This window comes from Larus michahellis, chromosome 7 (assembly GCF_964199755.1).
Source record: "Larus michahellis chromosome 7, bLarMic1.1, whole genome shotgun sequence".
In the NCBI taxonomy this organism is placed as follows: Eukaryota; Metazoa; Chordata; class Aves; order Charadriiformes; family Laridae; genus Larus; species Larus michahellis.
Window position 1 is genome coordinate 346,121 of NC_133902.1, and position 22,684 is coordinate 368,804.

The following is a 22,684-nucleotide window of genomic DNA, read 5'->3' on the forward strand; positions in this document are numbered from 1 at the left end:
GGACAGGCAGGGGAGAAGGAGGCTGCCGGGCAGTGACTCATGGCAGGATCCGGCTTTGGATGCTCTGATGCAGCCTCTGGAAGAGCCTCTCTCCTTCCTTCTCTCCATTAACTCCCCAGGTTGCCTGCTCTCCCCTTGCTTTCACTAAAATTGGGGGCGGGAGGGGGCAATGACCTTGATTTGGTGAACACGCTCACCTGCTCCCGCCACCGAGCCGTGCCAGCAGGTCCTGGTGGTGCTGGGATCTGGGGTCTCACCGGTGCTGCAATGCCCGGGGACCACGCTCTGGGTCCGCACCATCACCTCGGCTGCGGCCCCGCAGCACAGCCCTGGCTCACGTGGGTTGTCTCCTGTGCTTTGGGCACCGTAAGGGACCTGGGAGGGCTGATGTGGAGGGAGTGTTGCGTGGAGGAAGCCTCATCGTCCTCACCAGTGCTCAGGGACAGGTGTTTGGTTTGGTTCCGCTGTCGCCCTGTGGGTCACGGTGCAGGTTTATGCCGTAACTCCATTGCGCTGGGCACATTCAGAGCTGGACGGGTGTGGGGGGCTCAGCCCTTCCACGGCCATAGTGCATCGCCACTTCATTAGCGTCTCAACTGGCTTCAACAAGATGAAGCATTTCTCTCTTTCTCTCCTTTTTTTGGACTTAAGAAGGAGGCTAAATTTTCCCCAGATCCCCAGGATGGCTGTAGCATTAACTCAAATTTCTAGAACTGCCAAGGGAGCAGAGAGACCGCCCAGCTCGGCCCAGGTTCTGCCCCTCTGCTCCCTGGCTGCTTAGAACGGCCATGCTGGGCAGCCTGGGGAGGAAACATAGATCTTTAGGACCTTCTTAAAAAAAAGTTATTTATAGAAATACCACTTCTGTCGTCAGACACCCACCAAACTGGCTGAGGTCGGGCTGGGGATGCCAGTAGCTCTGGGCACCCCAACTCCTACAGCCTCTCCTCCCTGCTTACCTCTCCACGGGAGCCTGTCCTTTGCCGGGGGGAGCAAAAAAATGCAAATTTTTTTCCCCCCTTTAATTACCAGACTAAGGCAAACCAACTGGGGAGGGGAGCCCACCCTCTGCTGCACCCCCTGGTCCAGGCTGCTGGTGTGGGCAGCGCTGGCTGCGCTCGGTGGGGCATAAGGCACAGGGGACACCGAAAGTGTCGGTGGCCTTTGTGCCAGCCTCTGGGCGAGGGGCACGTTACAGCGCGGGGCGGAGGGAGGGGTGGCAGCAGCTGAGGATTGTGCTCTGGGCACGACCTGCGGAGCTGAGAAGTGGATGCTTTGCTTTCCCAGCGAGTGCACACGCTTGTTTTCTTTGCTGGTCTTATGCTGAAAAGCTGAGATTTATGTACTGTATGGGGGGAAAAAATAAAAGAAAAAAAAACAAACAAAAAAAAGAAAAAAACCTAATGTTCCAAAATAAATGACAGTATATTTTGTACTTTGTAAAGTGTTAATTAAAATGAAAAAGAATAAGAAGTGAAACATACGCTGTCTGCTTTTGTACTGATCAAACTGATGAAAATAAAGCAGAGCTTGGCATTGTCTATAAGATGTAGCGCATCCTTTTTTATTGACCGACTGCCACGCTGGGCCTTATTCCCACCACTGCCCTCTGCCTACATACACCCACGTCTGCAGACGTCCCTGAGGCTCTTGGGTGTCCCAGACCTGTCAGCGCATGGGTTTTACCCCACCACCATCTTCTCCGTCCTGCAGCTGTTCTCTGGGAGCCACCAAACCTGCCCCATCCGATTCCCTCAAAATAAGAAGGCAGTGGGATACCGCTGGTCTGTTTGCAAGGCTTAACTTCTACCTGCTCACAGAAGGGTGTAAGACACCTAGAAGCCTGGTGAGCCCCAGCGGGGCCTCTCCCGCGCCCAGCACCCCAGGAGGGACGGGGACGATTGTCATCCCCTCGTGGACAGTCTCAGGGTGGTTGCTGCTGGGTGCTGGCTGAGGCTCGGCAAACAACGCGGCTGCGCAGTGCCATTGCCACACGCTTCTCACCAAGGAGGAGCTGAAGAACCTGGCTGAAGGGTGCAAGAAAATACAGTGAAATTAGGTGTATCATCACCCCATCATAGTTATATCAATTTATAACGGCTGTTTAAAGGGAAGTAGCTCATCAACATAAACTGTGGTCAAGAAAAGTATCTTCTTTTTTAGCGTAGTGTAACCCATTTTTGACTCGTCTGGTCAAGTGTAAGAGCATCCATGTAAAAATTTAGTGTGGGATTGCTAATCTGGGATGCAGCCTTAATGCAGAGCATTGCCCATGGTTTAAGCCATTAAAAGAAAAATAAAAAGCAACACACGCCGCGCGATACAACCTCAGCACTGCCTGCAGCTACCTACAAAAGCAACTGGCGTCTTAGGGTAAACACGCAGGGTTTGGGCTGTTAAACTGGCACCTAGACCGCGAAAACAGTGCACACACTGAGAGGTTTTTAACATCAGATTTTGGGTTGTGGTTTTTTCTAACTTTACGTGCACAGGCTCATGCCCTTGTGCAGGAGGTGCTGGGGGCGACTCCAGCCCCTTGCAAAAACCACTACGAAAACAGATTCAGCTAACTCATGACGAAGTAACATCATTTCAGGAGTGTTTTGAGTGCCTCAGTTCTCGGAGTTATTAGTTCTCTGAGTCATTTGTTTTTGAAGGTTCCTGTAGAGAAAAGCATTTGCTGTAACATAGCGGGTGCCTAAAATAGTCCGGTTTCTGAGCTTTCGTGTGTTCTGTTCCCAGTGAGCAGTTTGCCGACAGACAAGCCCAGCCTCGCCGTGCGGGGGGCTCAGGGGCGGCTGCAGGGAATTGTGGGCAGCCTCTTGGCACGGGGAATTTGGGCATGGTGCTCTCACCCCTTCTCTCCTGCAGCCCCCCGGCCCCGGCTGCCGATAACGTGTCTCAGCCCTGCTCCGACGTGCTTAGAGCTGTACACGACCACGGCTCCACGCGAGCAGCTCATCCCGAGGCACTTCCAGGCTATTTCAAGCCAAAGCTGACTGCACGGCGGTGTTTGGAGGGTGAAGTACTCTTGCTAATCAATGCAAAATCAAGTAGGTTATTTTAGTTCTAATTTGAGCTGCTCCCTGTGTATGTCCCTGGCCTGTATCCCCCCCTCACTGCAGGTATATTTAGGGATGCAGGTATATTTTGGGCTGTATAATTTGCCATGCTTTGAAGGACAGAATGATGCAAAGGTGCCTTCCAGCGCATACCTGTAATGACCTGGGGTCGTTACACCAGGCAGGGCTCCTGCACGGCCACAGGGGCGGCAGCATAAACCTCTCAAGTTGTGGCTGCCTTTGACAGGTCAGAGGTGGTGGGGTAAAGAGTGTATTTATTTTTCTATTTTCTGAGCCTTTTTTCCTTAAAAAAAACATTTGTCTCAGTTCTCTCCTAGATATAGAGCAGTAAGGGGAAGGGCACTCCTGCAGGGATGCCGTTAGATTCTCTTATCTCCAAAAGCCCCATCACCCATCTCCAAATACATTTGGACCCAGCTCATCCCCTGTCCCCACGTTCCCCAATTCACAACCTGCTGCTGGAGACAACCCAGCCCTGGATGGACCTACAGGGAGCAGGAGGTGCTGGTTGTCTGTGTTTTGGGGTGGGTGGTGACTCCCTTCAGCACATGGGGATTAATAAAAAAAATATCTGATGAGCTGCTCTCAGCACACGAACAGGAGTAGCACGGCCCCCAGAGGCAAGCTGACAGGCCAAAGGATCTGCGATGGGAAAGTAAACTCTGGTCTTTTTCAGTCAGTGTTTTTCCTGGTGGTCTGTGTAGTCTATGTGGACCAGAGCCACCTCACACGCTGGCCCCTCTACAAAACTGTTGAGCCAAATGCAAATACCCTGGGAGGTGGTGTTGGGCCTGGGGGCCTCAGGCCATATCTAACTTCACAAGTAGTGCAGGATGCTACGAATAATGAAACAACTGCTGCCACAGCCTCGCTAATGGCCCTGGACACACTCTAGTCTGTTCTCTTGGATCAAACCATCTCAGCAATGCCCACTTGTACTGGCTGGCAAGGTTTTCGTAGCGGGAGTGCAGGGGTGGCTTCTGGGAGAAGGCAGCAGGAGCTGACCTCATGCCAGGCACAGACGGGGGCACCCAGCTCCAGGAGGGACCTGGCCCTGGCCCGGCTGAGCCCACCAGCGATGGGGGTAGCACCTCTGCAATAACACATGTAAGAAGGGGGAAAAACTGCTGCAAAACAGCAGCTAGGAAAGAGGAGCTAGAACGTGTGAGAAACAACCACGCAGACACCGCGGTCAGTGAACAAGGAGAGGGAGGAGGTAGGAACTCAGGATTAAGGTTGAGCCTGGGAAGAAGGGAGGGGTGAGGGAAAGGTTTTAGATTTTTTTCTTATTCCTCATTATCCCGCTCTGTTTCACTGGCAATAAACAAACTTCCCCAAGTTGAGCCTCTTTTGCCCATGATGGTAACTGGTAAGTGATGTCCCCGTCTTCCTCGTGACCCACAAGCTTCTTGTCATATTTTTCTGCCCCTGTCCTGTTGATGGAGGGGGAGTGACAGAGCAGCTTGGTGGGCACCTGGCCGAGGTCAACCCTGCCCGCACCCCTTTAACCAAAAGAAGGGCCAGTGCTGGTGTTTGCCAGACCACAGACTGCCGCTAACCGTGCTCCCATCAAGCAGCGTGTTGGAGAATGCCCACAGCCACTGTAACGAAAGCGCAACACTCCCACTGCATTAAGCCATACAACGCTTCTATTTAGGGCTAAAGACCTTGCTGGCATCTAATTAACACACAGATTTTGCAATTTATTGCACAGCAAGACTGCAACACAACCAGGTACCACACGGCATTAATTCTCATCCAAAAGGCCCATCCCCGAGCGGCATCAGGAAAGAGCTGTGAACGGGAGCAGCTAAAAGCCTGCAGCACTCCCCAGCACTCCCCGGCCCTGCTGTGCAGCCCTCCTCAAACAGCAACATCCACCAAGGGAATTGTTCGTAACACCTTTCTTACCATAGTTTTTTATATTTGTTTTGAATGCTTTAACAAGCTTCCTCATGTTAAAAGGGCACAGCTACTCCCATGAGGCCAACAAGACATGTCTGGGCAGCTCAAGTTGCCCAAGTCGCACGTAGAATAAAGTATAAATTAAAGCTAAAGCTTATGGAAACACAGCAGTGAAGGTCTGCCACAATTTAACAGTAGCTTTCTGCTTGTTCTGCCTCAACACACCACCACAATTCCAGTTACACAGTAACACTAATAACAACTGATATACATATTTCTATTTCTGTACTTCAGTCTATGTCTATTTCTGCCTATCACTTTGTTTCACCTTTCCTATATTTTATGCAAAGATCTTCATCAAGGTAGAGTTTACCCTCTGAATTTTGATAATGACACAACAGATTTGATGTAGAATTTCAGCCAACGGAGCCAAAAGGCGAGCAGGCAGTGTCCCCTGGGCCCGTGGATACAGTGCCTGCCTACAACGGGACCAGCCCTGCAGGTGTGGAAGCGTCTCAGCTCAGAAGAGATTTCCTGTCACATCACTGTGAACTGAAACGCTCGAGTTTAAATGCAGAGTACAAGACAGAGCAGCTCATGTGTGAAGTCAGGCTCAAGAACATTCCCATTACTACTGACAAAGACTTTATAATCACTTTATTAAAAACATTAGCTTGGATTTTGCCAAAATAATTTACACAGTAGAAATATCCCACACAGGGAGAAATGACAGAACTCTGCCTGATGTCTGGAGTATTTCACAGGAGACCCTTTCCCCACACTCCAGTGTGAGATTTGGTAAATGCCTGCTACAGGTACATACCGCTGCTGCATCCCATCTCCGTCAGCTTTCCGTGTCCTAAATGTGCTCACCACAACCTCCCTGCTAAGAAGGTACCGAGAAACAAGGCTCTGCTTCCCCTGCTAGGTGCTACCAAAAAGCCTGGCTGATCTAGAAGGGCTCTTTGCGACGGAGAGCCACCGTACCCCTGAAGACAGAAAGGGTGCGGGGACTCCCCAGAAGAATCAAAGGCAGTGGTTTGTGATCAGCACACAAAGATAGAAGTACCTGATGAGCAGCGAGTGCCGCTCACGTCCACTGCCGGAGCAGCGACCCGCAAGTAGCTGAAGGGGAGCTTTGTTTCCAGCCTACCCCCATAAATACACCAGATTGGCTACTGTCACTATCAATCTGTCCTTCCACAGCAAGGGCAGCATAGACAGCCTGTGATTTACCTTTCCATGCCATCTTATTTAACAGTGCTTTCCCCTGCAAACAATTTCTCACTCTTCCAGTTTAATGAATGTGTTTCCTTGGATGTTCAGCCTTTGGAGTGCGCATGGAAAACCTGCCACAGCCTGGGATAACAGCACAGCGCTGCCTCCAGGCCGCTGGCTGCACATCCAGCTTCCGCACGGAACAGCAGCCTGCGCTGAGTGCAGCTGGTGGTGGACACCAAGGACAGCTGTGCTGGACTCCAACAGCCAGCATGATTTTTCTTCCACATAAAAAAATAGTTATAAAAAAAAACCCAACACTTGCCCTTGAGAAATAGTTTGGCTCAGCCCAACACTAACACCACAGAGCCAGTGAAAGGGAAAGTGTCCATAAATGAGTGTCCTATCCTACAGATTTCAACTCGTGACAGTCCCCCCTGAGGGATATGCTCTTCACCCTTAGGCACAGAGGGCTCTTTGGGAGCTCACCATGAGCTGGCCGGAGCACTCCTTGCATTCCCACTCCCCTCAAGGCACATGCTTCCTTCCTGCAGCCAGGCCGGAGAGTTTCAACAAGGCAGATATCACAACACACCCATGCACTGCTATGGCTGCCTCTGCTCACAGTCACTTCTTGCTTGGCTTCGCTGAATGAGTCTTCCTTTCTAAGAAGCTCGTCACCAAGTCCCACCATCTTCTTAGCACAGTGCTGAGGCCCAGCAATATTACTAGGTAAAAGACTTAACCATGCTTACCATATGATCAACTCCACACGCAACATCCACCACCTCACCGGGTACAGTCACCTGCATCAGACACAAGAGTGGATTATTTCTCAAGCTGGTACTTTGCACCTGGTATTTCCTATTTCTCACCCTCCTGTTTAACATGCCAGCTGGTTTCACAAGGACTTTTAACGATGGAAGTGCCATCTTGAATACTCAGACAAAGCAAGATTCGGCACCAGCCATGCTTGTGCATTGAGCTGTGAAATATTCCCCTTTTCCCTTCACAGAAGCACATAAACCTTTGGAAGGACAGAAAGAGAGGGCTCACTAGCAGACAGCGAGGAGACTGTAGCCTCAGCCCATCTGTTCACCAGCAGAAACAGCATGACTGAACAGAGCATAATGCAGAGAGCAAGCAGAGGATCTGCCCGAGCACCACAAAGATTTGCCTCTTCTCTCATCAGCAAGGACTGGAATGGGGCAAAAGCTCAACCCGGCCTAAAGCAGTTTTGCTTTGATGCTAAGCAGACCCAGCTCACTGACCAGTGTAGTTATAGCTACTTCACTTAAAGCTGACTTCAATCTCAAGGAAAGCAGAGGCTAAAAATGCAAGTTTTTCCTTAGAGATAAGAGAGAGGAGAGATGGCTAGTTCTAGGGCAGTAGGTCACAGACAAGTATCCTGGTAACTGCCCTTGCTTTGGTCAGTGTCACCATAGTACTGTCAGACAGGAGCTGGCTGGTTGAGGGAACATAACCCTCCATGTTCACACTTGGGGAAACGTGGACGTGCCACACTTGGTGAATTCAGAAACTCCACTCAGCCACAGCAACGTGGCATTTAGGCAAATGCTCCAGAGTTGGTCTTTTTTTGTTCATTTTTAAAAGGAGAAGAAAGCATGCTGAAGAAACACATCCACTGCAAATTCAGACACACGGAAAGGGACTCCAGGGTGGTCCAACTGGTTGCCTCCCCCCTCTCCTACTCGGCCTTCATGGAGACTGGGAACATCTGTTAGGCTGAGCGCTGAACTCCAGAGCCAAGGACTCTTCTACACCCACAGAGTCTGGCTCTCGGAGCCATCTGAGAGAAGGGAGTGGAACTGGAAGCGTTGCGAAACAGCTATGAAAACAGTTTAGTGGCTGAGGATCTCCTACTGTAACTACACACTCAGAGCAGTGACCCACCACCATAGGTGCTTGACTTGGAAGAGGAGCAGGGGAAGGAAGCCCACTGCTATGTGGACCTGCTGCCACTATAGTCTAACCACCATGACCAAAACGTTCACCTAATTTAGATGTGAAATGCAAGTCTTTTGGGTCACAGATGACCAGAAGTGGTTTTCTTTGCAGCACATACAAAAGTGAAGTGCGGGTTAGGAGGGGAGGGAAGAGGCAGTAAGGGGTAGCAGGCAGAAGACTGTGAACAGAAGGGAGGTAAGAACTGTTCAGATGTGATGGCACAGCACCAGATATCGCTTTAGGATCTGAAATCAATACTGAAATAGCAGACCAAAAAAACTTTACTGAATACCTCTATCCCTAAGCAGGCTATGCAAGGACCTCTGGAAAACGAAGCAGTTCTACAGTCTTCTTAGGCTTCCAGTTTACTCAACAAAACTACACAGCAAATGACATTTCTTACTCTCAGGATAACAAAGACTACCTAAAGAATACACTCTTGGCCTTAACAGTACCATCCTTACCCTCCATGGGAAATACTGGTCTTCGATTCTTCCAGTTCCCAGGCACCCTCTTAGATTCTTGCCCCATACAAACAGTTCTCCTCTGTCTATACATGAAAAAAAAAAATAAAGAGAATAAAATAGGACAGAGTCATTAAAAAGGAAGAATTCTACCTGCAATGCTGGCAAGTGCGGCTACAGTGATTCTGGGAGTATAAAGGGTTATAGTCACAGTATGAAAGCCACTGAGTTTAGTTCCAAGTACAATAAATGTACTTGTGCTTGGGGAAAATGATGCCTAATGAGCAGGACAAGCAGCAAGTTTTGGACACAAGTCTCGGCTTCCCGCTCTTACAGCTCTTGCTTTGCAATTTTATTTGAAGAAAGAGCGCAGCAGAAGAGATTCCAGGGAATCATTTGTGGTGAAGTGAATAATTTGTGCTGGAAGTTAGACAATTACAGGTGACACACATCAGCTATCAGCAGAGCAAATCAAGTAAGCAAGGCAGTGAAATCTGTCCCAAGCCATCACCTAGGGACTGGCTATTCAGCTGCCTGAATAAGTGACCTTCTAATGACAACTAGGGAAAAGAAAAAACCTGCGTTCAACAGAGTTGAAGACTTCTAAGCTCCTCAGCAAAACATGTTGATCTCAGAAGCGTTCAGATTTACCCCACAGTAGAGAAAACCAAAACACAATCTGTAACATAAGTACAATTTAATCGGAATGCAGTTTCTAATGCTTCCTGACTATCAGTGGGAGACCAGTTACAAGCACCCTGTGACCACACTGATAGTGTCATGCATACCAGCCACTTCCCCAAGAAGGATCAAGCACCTGGCACTTTTCATTAGTAAACTATTACTTTCACCACCAAGTACATAGGTTCTCTGTGCTGCTGCCCTCTGCTGCCCATTTTTAAATGGCTGTCAAATTCAAAACTTCCTTTAAAGGCTGGTAAAAAGTACAGTGTACATACCAGAATATTATACCCTTTGCATGTTAAACACGTAGGCCTTTACACCTCAGACTGCTAACTCAATTGGTCAGAAGAGTCAATTTAGACTTAGCAGTAGTTTGTTCATTTTTCACATAAATTCCTGTTGCTTCTAAAGTGCAACTGACTGACTTTGTACAAGGAAATGAAAAAAACCTTCCCAGGCTTTCCATTTGAGAGAAATTTGTTTATTTGCTTTAGCAGAATAACACTTTTTAAATTAAAGCATAAGTTAGTGCAGTACCTACATTAGAAATCAAGCTGACACCTGTAAATGTGCTGCCCACTTGTCCTGTTGCATTCCAGTGTGCTTTAAGTTTAAAGAAAGATGGGCGCTATTTTTTTTTCTTTGAACTGCCAACAGCAATGTGACTTCTCCATGACAGTAGGACTAGAAACTTACTTGTAAGTGCCGCAAACTGGCTGAGTCCACAGCGAACGTGAGCAACACGGATGTCCGGATTGAAGTCTGACCAGCCAAAAAGGCTGGGTGGGATCATCTCTGGCACTGCTGTCTCTATTAGGTTTGGTCCTTTCCCAAGAATTCCATATCCCCAGACAAAAACATTTCCTTCTTCTGTATTACAATAAGAACACATTCTGTAAGAAAGTCTGTGCTTGTGAAATTCTTGCCATGACCAAGAGTTAATCAGATCCAAAGGGATATTTTCCTTTCTCCCCGAGCGGTCTAGCACCTTTTCATTATTTAAAATTTGCAAACAATGCATTCCCATCCAAATGCTCCTTTTTTTTTTTTTTTTCCTAAGCTGTGCAAGCAGATCAAGCTTCATGGGGAAATAATGCCAACACAGTGTGGGCTGGATAAAATACTTCAGCTTACTGACTGATGGGACAGAGGTTGAGTGTTTTTATTATCACTGCTTTTTCCTTTGAAGCATGGCCAAACCAGCAGTAAGCCAGTTGCTCTGCCTGGCATTCTGCCTTAAACCGGGTGCCTGGGAAAGGCATCAGTTGGACAGCATAAGACAGAGTAAGTTGCTATGTCTGCTACCTCTGCTTCCTTCACACTAGAAGCTCAAATGTCTTGTCATCACAACAACTGCATCATATACATATATGAGTGTCTTCCTTGAGATGACCCTTCATAAAAGTAGTACAATCCTCTCCCTCATTCCTTTACTCAATGACTTTCTTCCAAGCTGTGCTCCCCCTGGCCACAGGCAATCCAAAGCAGCATTCACTAAGAAGCCTGCTGCAGAGTTTCACTGTTCTCAGAACTCTCTGCTTTCCAGCCTAGTTTAATCAAGATTTATTTACAGGTCAGATTTATATTCAGTCTGAAGGGCTCTTCTTTCTCTCAAGTGTTGCCTTACTTCCTCCCTATATCCATCTCCATTATAGGCCACACATACCCGTGTGATCAGCAAACAAGATCAGAACTGCACGCAGCAACCATGCTCTTGTTCTTGTTTGCATAAGCACTCGCAACAGCATGTACTGGAAGCAATAGTAGCTAGTGGAAATAACTCCCCCAGTACATTCTTAAATCACAGGCTTCTCAGTCTCCCAGCTTTCTTTGTAACAGAAAGTACTTCCTTGTTTCCAGTAAACAACATGCTTGCTCCACAAGGTTAAATCCATCTACTGCATGGCATTGCACTAAAGAGGACGATTGTAAAAGTGAACTCACCCGTCAGCACAATATTGCCAGTCCCTCCACACGCGGCCTCCTTTATCTTCCCAATCTTGAATGGCAAATGCCTGGGAACATTCACCTGCATGAGGTTGCAAGAGAGTTGTTAGAGATAAGGTAAACTGCAAACCAGACATGCATTTTTAACTTGTTCTCTCATTCTGGTTAGAGCTTACATACACTGAATTCCTGATTCAGACAACCTTTATTGCCTGAATAACAGAATGAATACACCTCCCAAGATTAAAAAAACTACAGGAAATTCATTAAGGCTGAGAGTGCAGACAAAGTGGAAAAAGTTACCCATTGAAAAGCTTGGCAACAAAGCTGGGAATGCTTAACATCTGCTTATATCCCTGGCTCTCTAAGTCAGACACAATGGGAAAGTCACTAGGTGAGCACATTTGCAAGTTTTCACAATGGAGAAGCTCACTAAAATTTAGTCTGCGGTGGCATTTTTTAACATAGCAGGGAAAAATCACTCGAAGAAAATCACTCTTATTTGGTACAGTTCAACACAACAAAAACCTACACGGCTTGACACATGTAAACAGTGACCCTGGATTTCACAGACAATATCCTACTCTGCTATTCCACAATTTGGACTTCATCTATACTGTACCTAAAACTCCTGTTTTGGCAAACATGACATTCATCCATTTCAGGCCCTCTGACTTCCATCCAGCCAGGAAACTACAACACTACTTCACCTGGTCATTGTCTTTAGGCCTTATGGGTCTCAGTAATTAGCCCTACATGAAGGATACATCAGGAGGGAAAAAAAGGTCCATATTTTACTGAAGCCATACTAATGCAATTGTTCTGTTCTTAGCCTTCTGCCAAGAATAGCTTGAATATTAATTAATTCCCTGACTCAATTTCCTGAACTAACTGTAAGAGGAGACCATCTGCCTAATTACCTCAGTACTACAATGCTCAGTGTCAAGTCAGCACTATATTTTTGCCCCACGGAAGTTTGCTCCAAAAAAAATTTTATCTGTGAGACACTGGGATTTGTTTAGGACTCAGCTATAAACCTACTAAGGTTGTTCGTGAAAAAAATCACCAACGCATGGGTTGACTGGAAGGGACTTCCAAGGGTCATCTGGAACTGCACCATGCTCAAAGCAGGACCACTCAAAATTCTAGATTAGCCAGCCAAAAGACTAATTACTGTCCTGAAACCAGCACAAGCACTCAAGCTGGATCTCAATTTGGTGCAAAGCCCATAGGATGGGGAAAGGAGAACATGGGGTGTGCTGTTCCTTTATAACAGACTAACAACTCGGGTGAGGTGACACAAGCCTCTGCCTATCAATAGCTGGGCAATACACTGCCCTACAGCTATACAAACATTTCTGACAGATTGGTTTTGTAAGCATAGGTAAAATCAGCCTGCTAGTGGTGTTAGTTTATATTGATTTATACTGCTGTCAAAAGAACCCAGAGCATGGAGAACTGTGTAATTTTTAACAATATGCGCAGCAGCTGAACTGAAACATGTAAAAACACACCCCCAGGCCAACTGACCTGTGTGGTTTCTGTGACAGATGCCAACTGCAAGTATTCTGAATTTCCCCAACCAAAGACGTCTCCCTCATCTGAAACAGCCAGACAACAGTCCCCATAGGAAGAGACCTGGATAATGTTTACTCCAGCAATGTCACCGCGTAGCTTAGTAGGAACACTGGTGATGTCGTAGTGTCCAAGACCTGAAAGGAAAAAGAGAGAGATGATGAAGAATTTTTCTCCCTCCAAAATAAAATAAATCTTTCTGTCCACATCTCTTAACTACCCGCTTCAATGGACAAGCAACCACAAACACTGGTTCTACTAGCCCAAGCTACCTCTCTAGAGTACAAGACTACTTTATACAATGACAACTGGAAAGCAGTCTAGGCCCTCATCTCTCTTGTCTGCATGGACCAAAGTGTTCAAGAGAGCAGTAAACAAGCTAGTCAGATAACCTAACAGAGGTGAAGTTTCACAAACCAGCTGCATCCTGTCTTCTGCAAGGAGAGCCAGGAATGACAGCACACTGCCATCAGTTTAGGCAACAGCATGTGAAGCAGCAAAAAAGGCTAGGAAGCAAACACATTACATGACAAAGAGCTGTCTGGACAAGAGGCCAGAATGTAGATGACAAACAAGACAGGCTACAGTACGTCCACACAAGAGAACCATGGGCAGAACTCAGCTTCAGGAGCAGCAGGACTGAACAGTAGGAAGGACTGGAAGTCCTCTGACAGCACGAGCCACCAGGACAAGGGCCTGGCCAAAGGTCCCATGCTAAGACAGCAGCAGCTGCCAAAGGTTGTCAGTTCAAAAAAAGCAAGCAAGCAGCAAAACAGACCCTGAAATGAGAATCGGGAAGGCAAAGCCTGCACAGAACAGGGGAGCTAACCTTCCCATGCTACTTCCACAGCCTCTCACAAGCTTCAAACAGTAGACATATTCTGCTTGGATTGACGGCGTGGCATCCTAAAGCTCCTCTAAAAATGAACTGGTTTGTCTCAGTTTGGTTACCCAAGAGTATTGAGAACATCCGCACACAGCTGGAAACATACCAGATGCCTTCTGCCTACACATGCACAACAAATATACACCACAAGCTTTCAATCAGGAGAGCTTGCTACACTCATCAACTGACTGAAATGCAAGCTGAGCTGAGCTCCTACCTGTTTGTCCATCAGCTCCCCATCCGCATGCATAGACCGCACCTTTCTCCGTTCTAAAGAGGCTGTGGTCCTGCCCGCACACAACCTGCACACAAACAAAAAGCCAGAGCTGGTCAGGAAAGGTCACATGTTCAGAACCGATTTAATGAAGCGTTACTGGCAGACAAATTGAGCAATCAACCTCTACAATGCCCATCAGCTCAGATTTTGACCTTTCTCTCCAGATCAAACAGCTGTACAGACAGGGAAGGGTAAGAACAGCATGATACAGCACAGAAAACTGCAGAATTTTCTTTGTGGAAAGTGATGCTCCAGTTGATTTTTTCTGAGATCTAAACCAAAGCCTAGTTAATAGAAAGCTCAATTCAGCAGAGCAAGACAATAAAACAGCAAAGAGTAAATAAGAGACCTCCCTTCCCAGAGTGCTACCACATGGCTCTCAACGCCAGCTACAAACTGCTATTGATTCCTTGCCATGTAAGCGCTCTAGGAACACATCTGTTCTCAAATTGACATTTATGTTGAACTAGCAATCATGACTGCCACAGGCTTGGCATGAATTAAAGCCAAGATCTTCAAAAGCAGACACTAAAAATTAGCCAAAGATTAAAGGGATTTAAATACACAAGTTAAAGAGATTGACTACCAAGAATATTAAGCACGTAACTGCTGTCATCAAAGTACAAACAGGTACCAATTATTCAACTCCCTTGAAAAAAATAAAATAATCAAAAATCCAAACAGAAGTTTACAAGCCTAATTCAAACATTATTAGGATGTACCCCAGCACACTCTCATCACACAGACCTTTGCTTTCTATGATGCTGTGTGGGACAGGAGCAACGTTTGCCCACAGAGCACTGCTACAGTGGCACAAACATCCTAGCAAACTGCTCCTGTGCCTGGAAACACTGCAGCCATGTGCAGACTCAGCAGCATTTATACTGCTCTGCAGTCCCTCCTTGCTCTCCTAGAAACCTGCCCTAGGGAAATGCTGGCTAGTCTAAGTGGACAGTCTCACAGCTCACTTCTGAAATGGGGAAGATAAAATTTAAAATAACACAGTTCCCAAGTGATATAAAGTGACAAAAGTGAACAAGAGCAAGAAATCAGAACAGGAAGAGATGAGGTGTCAGAACGACCTCCCTGCCGTGCAGGCGTTCCCTAGAAGTCGAGCAAGCAAATGCTGCATTGGCATTCCCTTAAAGTTCTTCAGTAAGTTCAGACTCTTCATTGCCAGTTGCAACTGCTCTGTGAAGTAACAGAGAAAAATGCCACCTTGTGCTTTTTATAAGCAGCCATATAGCAGATTGCCTCGTCATTTCAAAGACCTTTAACTGAACGATTTTCATACTGGCTTTGGTTTCTTGTTTGGGTTTTTTTTTTTTTTCCCCTCACTACAGAATCACAGACTTGTTGAGTTTTGAGGGAACCTCTGAAAGTCATCTGCTACAAGCCCCCCTGCTCATGGAGGGCCACCTACAGACAGCTGTCCAGGATCATGTCCAGATGGCTTTTGAATACATCCAAGGAGAGTGACTCCACAGCCTCTCTGGGCAACCTGTGTCAGTGCTCAGTCACAGTAAAAAAGTGTTTCCTGAGGTTCACAGGGAACCTCCTGTGTTCCAGTTTGTGCCCACTGCCTCTTGTGCTGACACTGGGCAGCAATGAAAAGAGCCCTGCTCTGTCCTCTTTGCACCCTCCCTTCAGGTATTTATACGCATTGCCAAGACACACCCCTCAGTCTTCTCCAGGCTAAACAGTCTCAGCTCTCTCCGCATTTCCTCACAGGAAAGACGCTCCAGTCCCTTCATCACATTAGTGGCCCTTCATTGGACTCTCTCCAGTATGTCCATGCCTCTCTTGTACTGGGGAGCCCCGAAATGGACACAGCATTCCAAGTGTGACCTCACCGGTGCTGAGTAGGTGAAGGTGAGGTGACCTCCTTTGACCTGCTGGCAACATTCCTTCTAATGCAGCCCAGCATACCATTTGCCTTCTCTACAACAAGGGCATGCTGCTGGCTCATGGTCAACCTAGCGTCCACCAGGACCCCCGGAGCTGCTTCCCAGCCAGTCAGCCCCCGGCATATAGCGGTGTCTGGGGCTGTTCCTCCCCAGGTGCAGGACTTCACCCTTCCCCTTGCTGAACATCATGAGGTTCCTGTCAGTCCATTTCTCCAGCCTCTGGATGGCAGCACCACCCTCTGGTGTATCAGCCACTCCTCTGGTTTATGTCATCTGTAAACTTGTTGAGGGTACACTCTACCCCATCATCCAGATCATTAGCGAAGATGTTAAACAGGATCAGACCCAGTACTGACCCCTGTGATACACCACTAGCTACTGGCATTCAACTAGTCTTTGTGCCAATGATTTCCACCCTCTGAGCTCAGCTGTTCAGTTTCCAGTCCACCTTCAGAATTCAGTTCAGATGATCCTCTTACCTGGACAACTCTGCTGTCAAACTCCTTCAGCTGATGAATTAGATGGCTTTCACTGGACACCACCAAACAACCACCGAGAAGAGAAAAGGCAACAGAGAGGATTTCAGAGGATTGCAACCAAAAAACATGAAGGCAGACCTGCCTTTACGGAAAGCCACTTTGCTATTACAAGGAGAGAGATTCTTTCACAGGTTCTCTTATATATTCAAGGAGCATAGTTCCACTGAAAAATTACTGCACAGAGAAGGAAAGTAATTGTGCATTCTCTTATTTAAGAAGTTAAGAACTGTCACTTTTTAAATATAACCTCTCATGGGAACTGGGGGTAGAAGCAGTCCTCAAACACGTTCCCTAGTCTAGAATGAGCACAGACACCAGATAATACTGCAGCACCTATATAAACGCTACACTTAGAGATTAACCAGATATCCCAGAGCACAAGCAGTGTAATGTTAACGTCCATGTCATGCTTTCACAGAAACAGGAATTCTGAAAGATCCAATGACTAACTTCCAGTATCAAGGCAAAAAAAGGCTAGCTAAATTACAGCTATTTTCTTAAACTCTACAAGATCTCTTCTAGGCCCTGCCAGGGTATCAGTAACTTTCAACATATTCCCGCTATCCACTTACATCACTGCTATCTTACAGAGCATTTTGAGAATATGCTTTGGTGTGGCACACAAAAGGAAAAGCATTACAGATTCAAAGGCAGTTACAGCAAAGAGATTCGACAAAAGGATGCCTCTTTCATCATTAAATGGCATTTCTAACACCCTCAGAAACAGCACTTGCACTCCGAGAGGCTAAAGGGAGAAACAATGACTACTAACACCAATTATCTAAAGCAATTTATGAAGGCTGGGTATTCTCACCCTGCCCTGTGAAAACCATCACATGCTGACATCTTTCTGTCTCTTGTGAATGTGGTCAGAAGAGTGCTCACGCCCAGCCTGGGTTTAAAGCCAGGCCATTTATATGACGTCCGTAGCATAGGAGCCTATTCTCAGGCTCCTTAATCTTAAATGGCATCCTTATACTACCAGATTTTTCCCATCTCCAGGCTTTTCTATAGGGTTATTTTCATGCAATTAGGTTTTTAACATTAAGGAAGTTCAAGGTCTCTGGATTCTCACCTGTAAGTTTCATCTTCAACAACCTTCCGGCCACATTGCCCGTAAGAATTATTCCCCATGGTGAAAACTGAAAAACAATGATAGAATGCACCAGTTTTATTACTGTCCAGTCCCCTGAAGACCTCTTTTCAGGTACACAAAATATTTTCAAGTGGTCCCCAGTATGAAAGGTTGAGCACAGTACTGTAAAAACTGGCATAAGCTTTCTTCAAACCAAGTCCACTTAAATTCAAGTGACTGAATCCATTTTAGTCAACAATATCCCAGCAATATTGTTGGAGGCACAGCAGCGGTACCTGGAGCCCATTGGCTGTTTTTCAGTAATTGCCTAGTTCATCCTGCTGTTGCCAAGGAGACTCAGAAATAGATCAGCATTCCCAGAGGAGCATTAAATCAACGAACCAACCAGCTCACCCACTGATAAGCAGCACTGGATTGCTCAGCACAGCACTGAAGCCACTGCACCAGAGAATTCCCAGAGACATGGAGAGCCAATTCACAAACAGGATCTTCTGTGTAAAGGCCTGTTAATTGATTGCTTTTATAAATGTAGCACTCTGGGGCTTCAAGGAGAAAGTAACACAGGAGTATTGGCATAGCCATCCAAAACTGAATTCAAAAACACGTCTGTCTGAACAAGACAAACAGGCTACACTTACACGAGGCCTGAGGCTAGATAAACAAACCATATTTTGCAACACTTGTAGTGAAAAAGCTTCCAACACATTTACAGCTTGAGCCAAGCAGAGCTCAACGCAGTTATCAGCTCAGGGCTCTCTCTCCCGGGAGCAATCCCACAAAGGCCAACAGCTACCTGCATCCCATTTACAGCACAGACAGCCCATATGGGGTCTAGCTGTAAAGGACAGAAGACAATCTTTTTCGGAGCTTTTAATAAAAGCATAGTCAGGTGTCCCTTGTCACCAACACAAGTGATACAATACCTCCTTCACTGTCTGTCAAGATCAGAGAATGGGCTCTCCCACAGGAAACCTGCAAGACTCGAGTATGCTGCGGCTTCTCCAGTGGTAATGGAATTGGAGATGGTTCCAAGACATATTCATAGCCCTTAGCTTAAGGAAGAGAAAGAAATTTAGAAAGTCAGTAGCTTCCACAAAGCAAATTCATCATATATTTGCCGATCCTGTTGTACACGCACACTCACTTCTATTTTGGTGAAAAAGCAGATATATTTTAGAAAGACAAGATACTAACCAAAGTAAAAGGCTGACTGGGATTCACTAGGGTCAGGGGGGAAGAAGCTAAAAAGCCATAGGGATGGTTGAAGCCAATAATTACTGCCTAATCAAAAATCTATCATACCCGGAAGCTGAATGTTATTACAGCTTCAGGCGGCCAAAATTGAGAAACTGAGGCTTTCAGCCGTATGTTCCATCACTTTGGTGAATAAGGCTGGATTACTAGAGAGCTTAACACCAAGCACAAACTAAGTATTCAGTGCAGCGGGGGATATTGCAAACAAGGTACAACAGCAGCAGTCACAAAAAGACAGCACGAAAGGTGAACAAAAAAAATCTTAGGGATTCGCATTTAAAGAAGAGCAGATTAAAGGCCCTTTCAGAAAAAACAAATGCAAGAAACATTAGCTAGCGTGGCTCCATAGGGGATAAGAGATCTAACATCTACCTAAGAAAATGACAGGCTGTACTAGAAAAAGAAGATTTAGTAATTCAAAGAATATGTAATCAGTTACAGTCAACTGGGATAAAAAAAAAAAAAGGGGGAAAAAAAAAAAAAGAACAGCAAAACATAAATCAGTACTAAGGAAAAGGTTAAGGGGAGATAAAAAGCTTTGATATCAAAGAAAGCCACTGTAACAAGTGAAATCAAATCCCAGAGGACACAAAGCAGCACTCTGCTCGCATGTAGCAGTGCTTTAACTACTTCTCACTGCCTTCAATCAAAAAACCCCAGAAAATCTGGGCATACCCTTTTACAGTAAGGCACTACTTGATGCGAGGACATGCGTCACCGGCTGCTTGCAAATGGTGGGAGCCTGCCACGCAATATAGCAGGAACCGAAAGGCAGCAAAGTTTGTATCTGTCTAAAGAGACATGGAAATCACAAAGCAAAAAACCTTTTCCTCTCTCTGTTCCTTCCAGCAGAATGACAGAAGCTACCGGGATCTGTGGCAATCATCACTGATATCTGAGGGATTTTGGAGAAAAGAGGCAACAAGCTGGCTAAGAGGAGTAAAATATTAGTAGCTTGGCTTAGAAACAACTGAAGTTAGAGCATGAAATACAACCATCTAAAAGACAGAAGCTGCAAATTCCCCTGGAAATGAAGCATCTACAGGGACACAGTGTTAGAACTAGCAGGTACCGAAGTTAGCGCGTAAACTGAGTAATGAGCAGCACATCCAACAGGAAACTTGTCTGTGGGAAGTTAAATACGGAGCAGTAGCAATCCCACTGATCTGCACTGCATTTTCAACAGATCCTACCAAACACTGAACCCTCCCTTACTTAGAAGGGCTTGAACTGCAAAACTATTTAACCTATTTCTGGATTCTCTTGCAAAAATAATCTGCAGGTCAGATGAAAAACAAGAAAATGACAAGACACTCACGAGACATCAGCACTTACAGAACTAAGAGTAAAAGCTGAAACATTTAAAAACTTCTATTGATGCTTCATTTTGAAGCTGTTGTTTAAGGACACACACTTGCTGTGCGCACACAGTATGGAAAACCTATACAGTATGCTAGCAGCACCACTGTCAACTTCAGCATTCTGTACAGTAGCTGCAATTTTCTTTTGCTTCTCCACAAAGTTCAATCTTTTGCCCTTATCAGATGCAGCATACCTTAATGGATTTGCTCTTAAACACTATAAAGAGAAAAAAATGCTTTTAAAGTGGTTTTCCCCAATTATTTATGGAAGAATGTTTTCAGAGACAGACGTTCCATAAGGAAAGAAAGTTTGTGGGTTATGTATGTGTTCAGTGGAAAGTGGCAATGTTCTGCACAGAAATCATCACCTTAAACACTTCTGAGAGCCTGGTATACCAGACAGAATAACGGAATGACCAAATAATATGTTTTTCCTTCAAAATGCAATTTGATATTAAAATAAAAAACTCCCCTACAGTTTCACACTGTATTAAAAGATCTCTGTGGAAAAGAAAGTTAGTTTACAGACACAAAGGCAACAGAAGTGAGCAAACCATCTTGCCAAAGTCGTTTTATTAACTAGTCCACTACACTATCTTTCAAACTATAGAGATTCAAAGCAACACCTTAACCAAAACAAACACACTTCTGCAGTATTAATAGTTACTTAGATTTTAGTTACATTCAGCCAAGAACATAAGCGCAGTGCATACAACAGATGCATACCTTGACCAATTACAAAGCACACAAAACCACAGCTAAGCTCCAAAAAAAACAACTTTTTAAAAACAAAAAAGTGCAGCCCCGCACTCTGCATCAAAGCTTCCTGGACTTTTTTCATGCCTTCTAACCCGAAGTTTCCCACATCACATGTATCCTGCAGTGTGCCCCCTGTGTAAGCCCTTACACCACCTCAATCCTTACTTTGATCTCTTCTGCTTCTCTGGAATCCAAGCTGGGAATCCTTGTTCAGCCCCATGCCCCACACCTTGGTGATGTCTGTGGTAGTAGAGGACAGCAGTGTGAATCCATAACCACAGGCGGCAGAGGATATCTTTGGAAGACAAACAAAAATCACACCACTCAGTTATAAAAAGTGGCTTAGAAAAAACAAGTTTCACCCCATGCTATTTGTTCATCAGCATTCTCTTTCATCAAGCTACATCCAAACACGGCACAAATTCATTCTGCATATGGTCTTTGCAAAAACAATCAGAAACACTCTTCAGTGATAAGCACAACAGTGTAGAGTTTTGCTTTCGTGTGCATACATCTTTATTTTTGCATTATTTTGGACCCATTCAAACACAACAGAAAGATCTATTTGCTGACCTGTATCAGCAGTAGATTATTAAGGGAATAACATTCCCCCATTTTAGCCACTTTTTGCCCCCCAAAAGCCCAATATAACAGCTCTGACCTCCGTGGAATTGGACAGCACAACATTATGTTTGAAACATGCAGACAAGAGAATAACATGGTTTTCAACAAGAGCTTCCAATTTAATCAGGATGAAAGCAGCCGCGAAAGCCACTGAACATAAAGTCCTATTTCTCTAATAAATGTTTTTCACATTCTTACTCTCTTATGCCTCTGACAAGAGAATATAGATGTGTATGTGTATATATATACACACACATATTCCAAATTGCCTGCTACTGCAGTTATACCAAAAATTATCCCGATGAATACTGCCATACCAATACAAAAAACTAATCACGGCAAAGTCTTTAAATCAGATTACTTAACGCTTTTCAAAGCCGAGCGAAGAAGCCTGCCCAGCTTAACCGGCACGGGCAGGGGAAGAGCACCGCCCTGTGAGAAGCAAGGCTACCCTTGGCCTGTCGGATAAAACAGCCGCCCACCTTCTCCTCCGTTTCCAGCCGGTAGGGCGTGGGTTGGATCCGCCGCGGCTTCTTCCAGCCCACGTCCGGCTTCACGAAGCTGGGGACGCCCAGGGCGCCCGAGTAGCAGAAGCCCCAGACGAAGACGCGGTCCTTCCTCTTGGCCGCCTTCCCCACGTACTGGAAGACCGGGGCGGCCTCCTCGGCCTCCCGCAGCTGGCGGGTGCTCCGCGGGCCCGCCGCCTCGGCCAGGCCCCTGCGGAAGCCCAGGGCCACCGCCCGCCGCACTCCGCTCAGCGCCATCGCCGCCGCCCCGCGCCCCTCAGGCCGCCGCCATCTTGCCGACCTCTCACCTGCGACCCCGCGCGGCGGCGCACCGCCTCGCTGCCCCCTGCGCGCATGCGCCCGACCGCGGCCGTCTTCTCTTAAAGGGGCTACGCCGGCATAGCTGTGGATGGGGTCCACCCAGTCCCAGTCCCAGTCCCAGTCCCAGTCCCAGTCCCAGTCCCAGTCCCAGTCCCAGTCCCAGTCCCAGTCCCAGTCCCAGTCCCAGTCCTTCTAATTCTGTTAGCGAGGTGAGGTTCAGTCTCTTCTCCCAAGGAACAGGCAATAGGACAAGAGCAAATGGCCTCAAGTTGCACCCGGGGAGGTTTCGGGCGGATATTAGGAGAAATTC

General features: G+C 46.4%; 1 protein-coding gene across 1 annotated transcript; it reads right to left on the minus strand.

The window, feature by feature from the left end:
• Nucleotides 1–1,402: 1,402 nt before the first annotated feature.
• Nucleotides 1,403–22,367, minus strand: RCC1L (RCC1 like). Its single transcript, XM_074596205.1, has 12 exons — nucleotides 22,030–22,367; nucleotides 21,089–21,218; nucleotides 18,473–18,601; nucleotides 17,529–17,595; nucleotides 16,394–16,445; nucleotides 13,948–14,032; nucleotides 12,800–12,981; nucleotides 11,267–11,351; nucleotides 10,019–10,192; nucleotides 8,639–8,724; nucleotides 6,962–7,012; nucleotides 1,403–2,027 (listed from the first exon to the last, which is right to left on the minus strand). Exons 1-12 carry the CDS (start codon nucleotides 22,309–22,311, stop codon nucleotides 2,001–2,003), a joined length of 1,350 nt encoding a protein of 449 aa, XP_074452306.1. The 5' UTR covers nucleotides 22,312–22,367; the 3' UTR covers nucleotides 1,403–2,000.
• Between the last annotated feature and the right edge of the window lie 317 nt (nucleotides 22,368–22,684).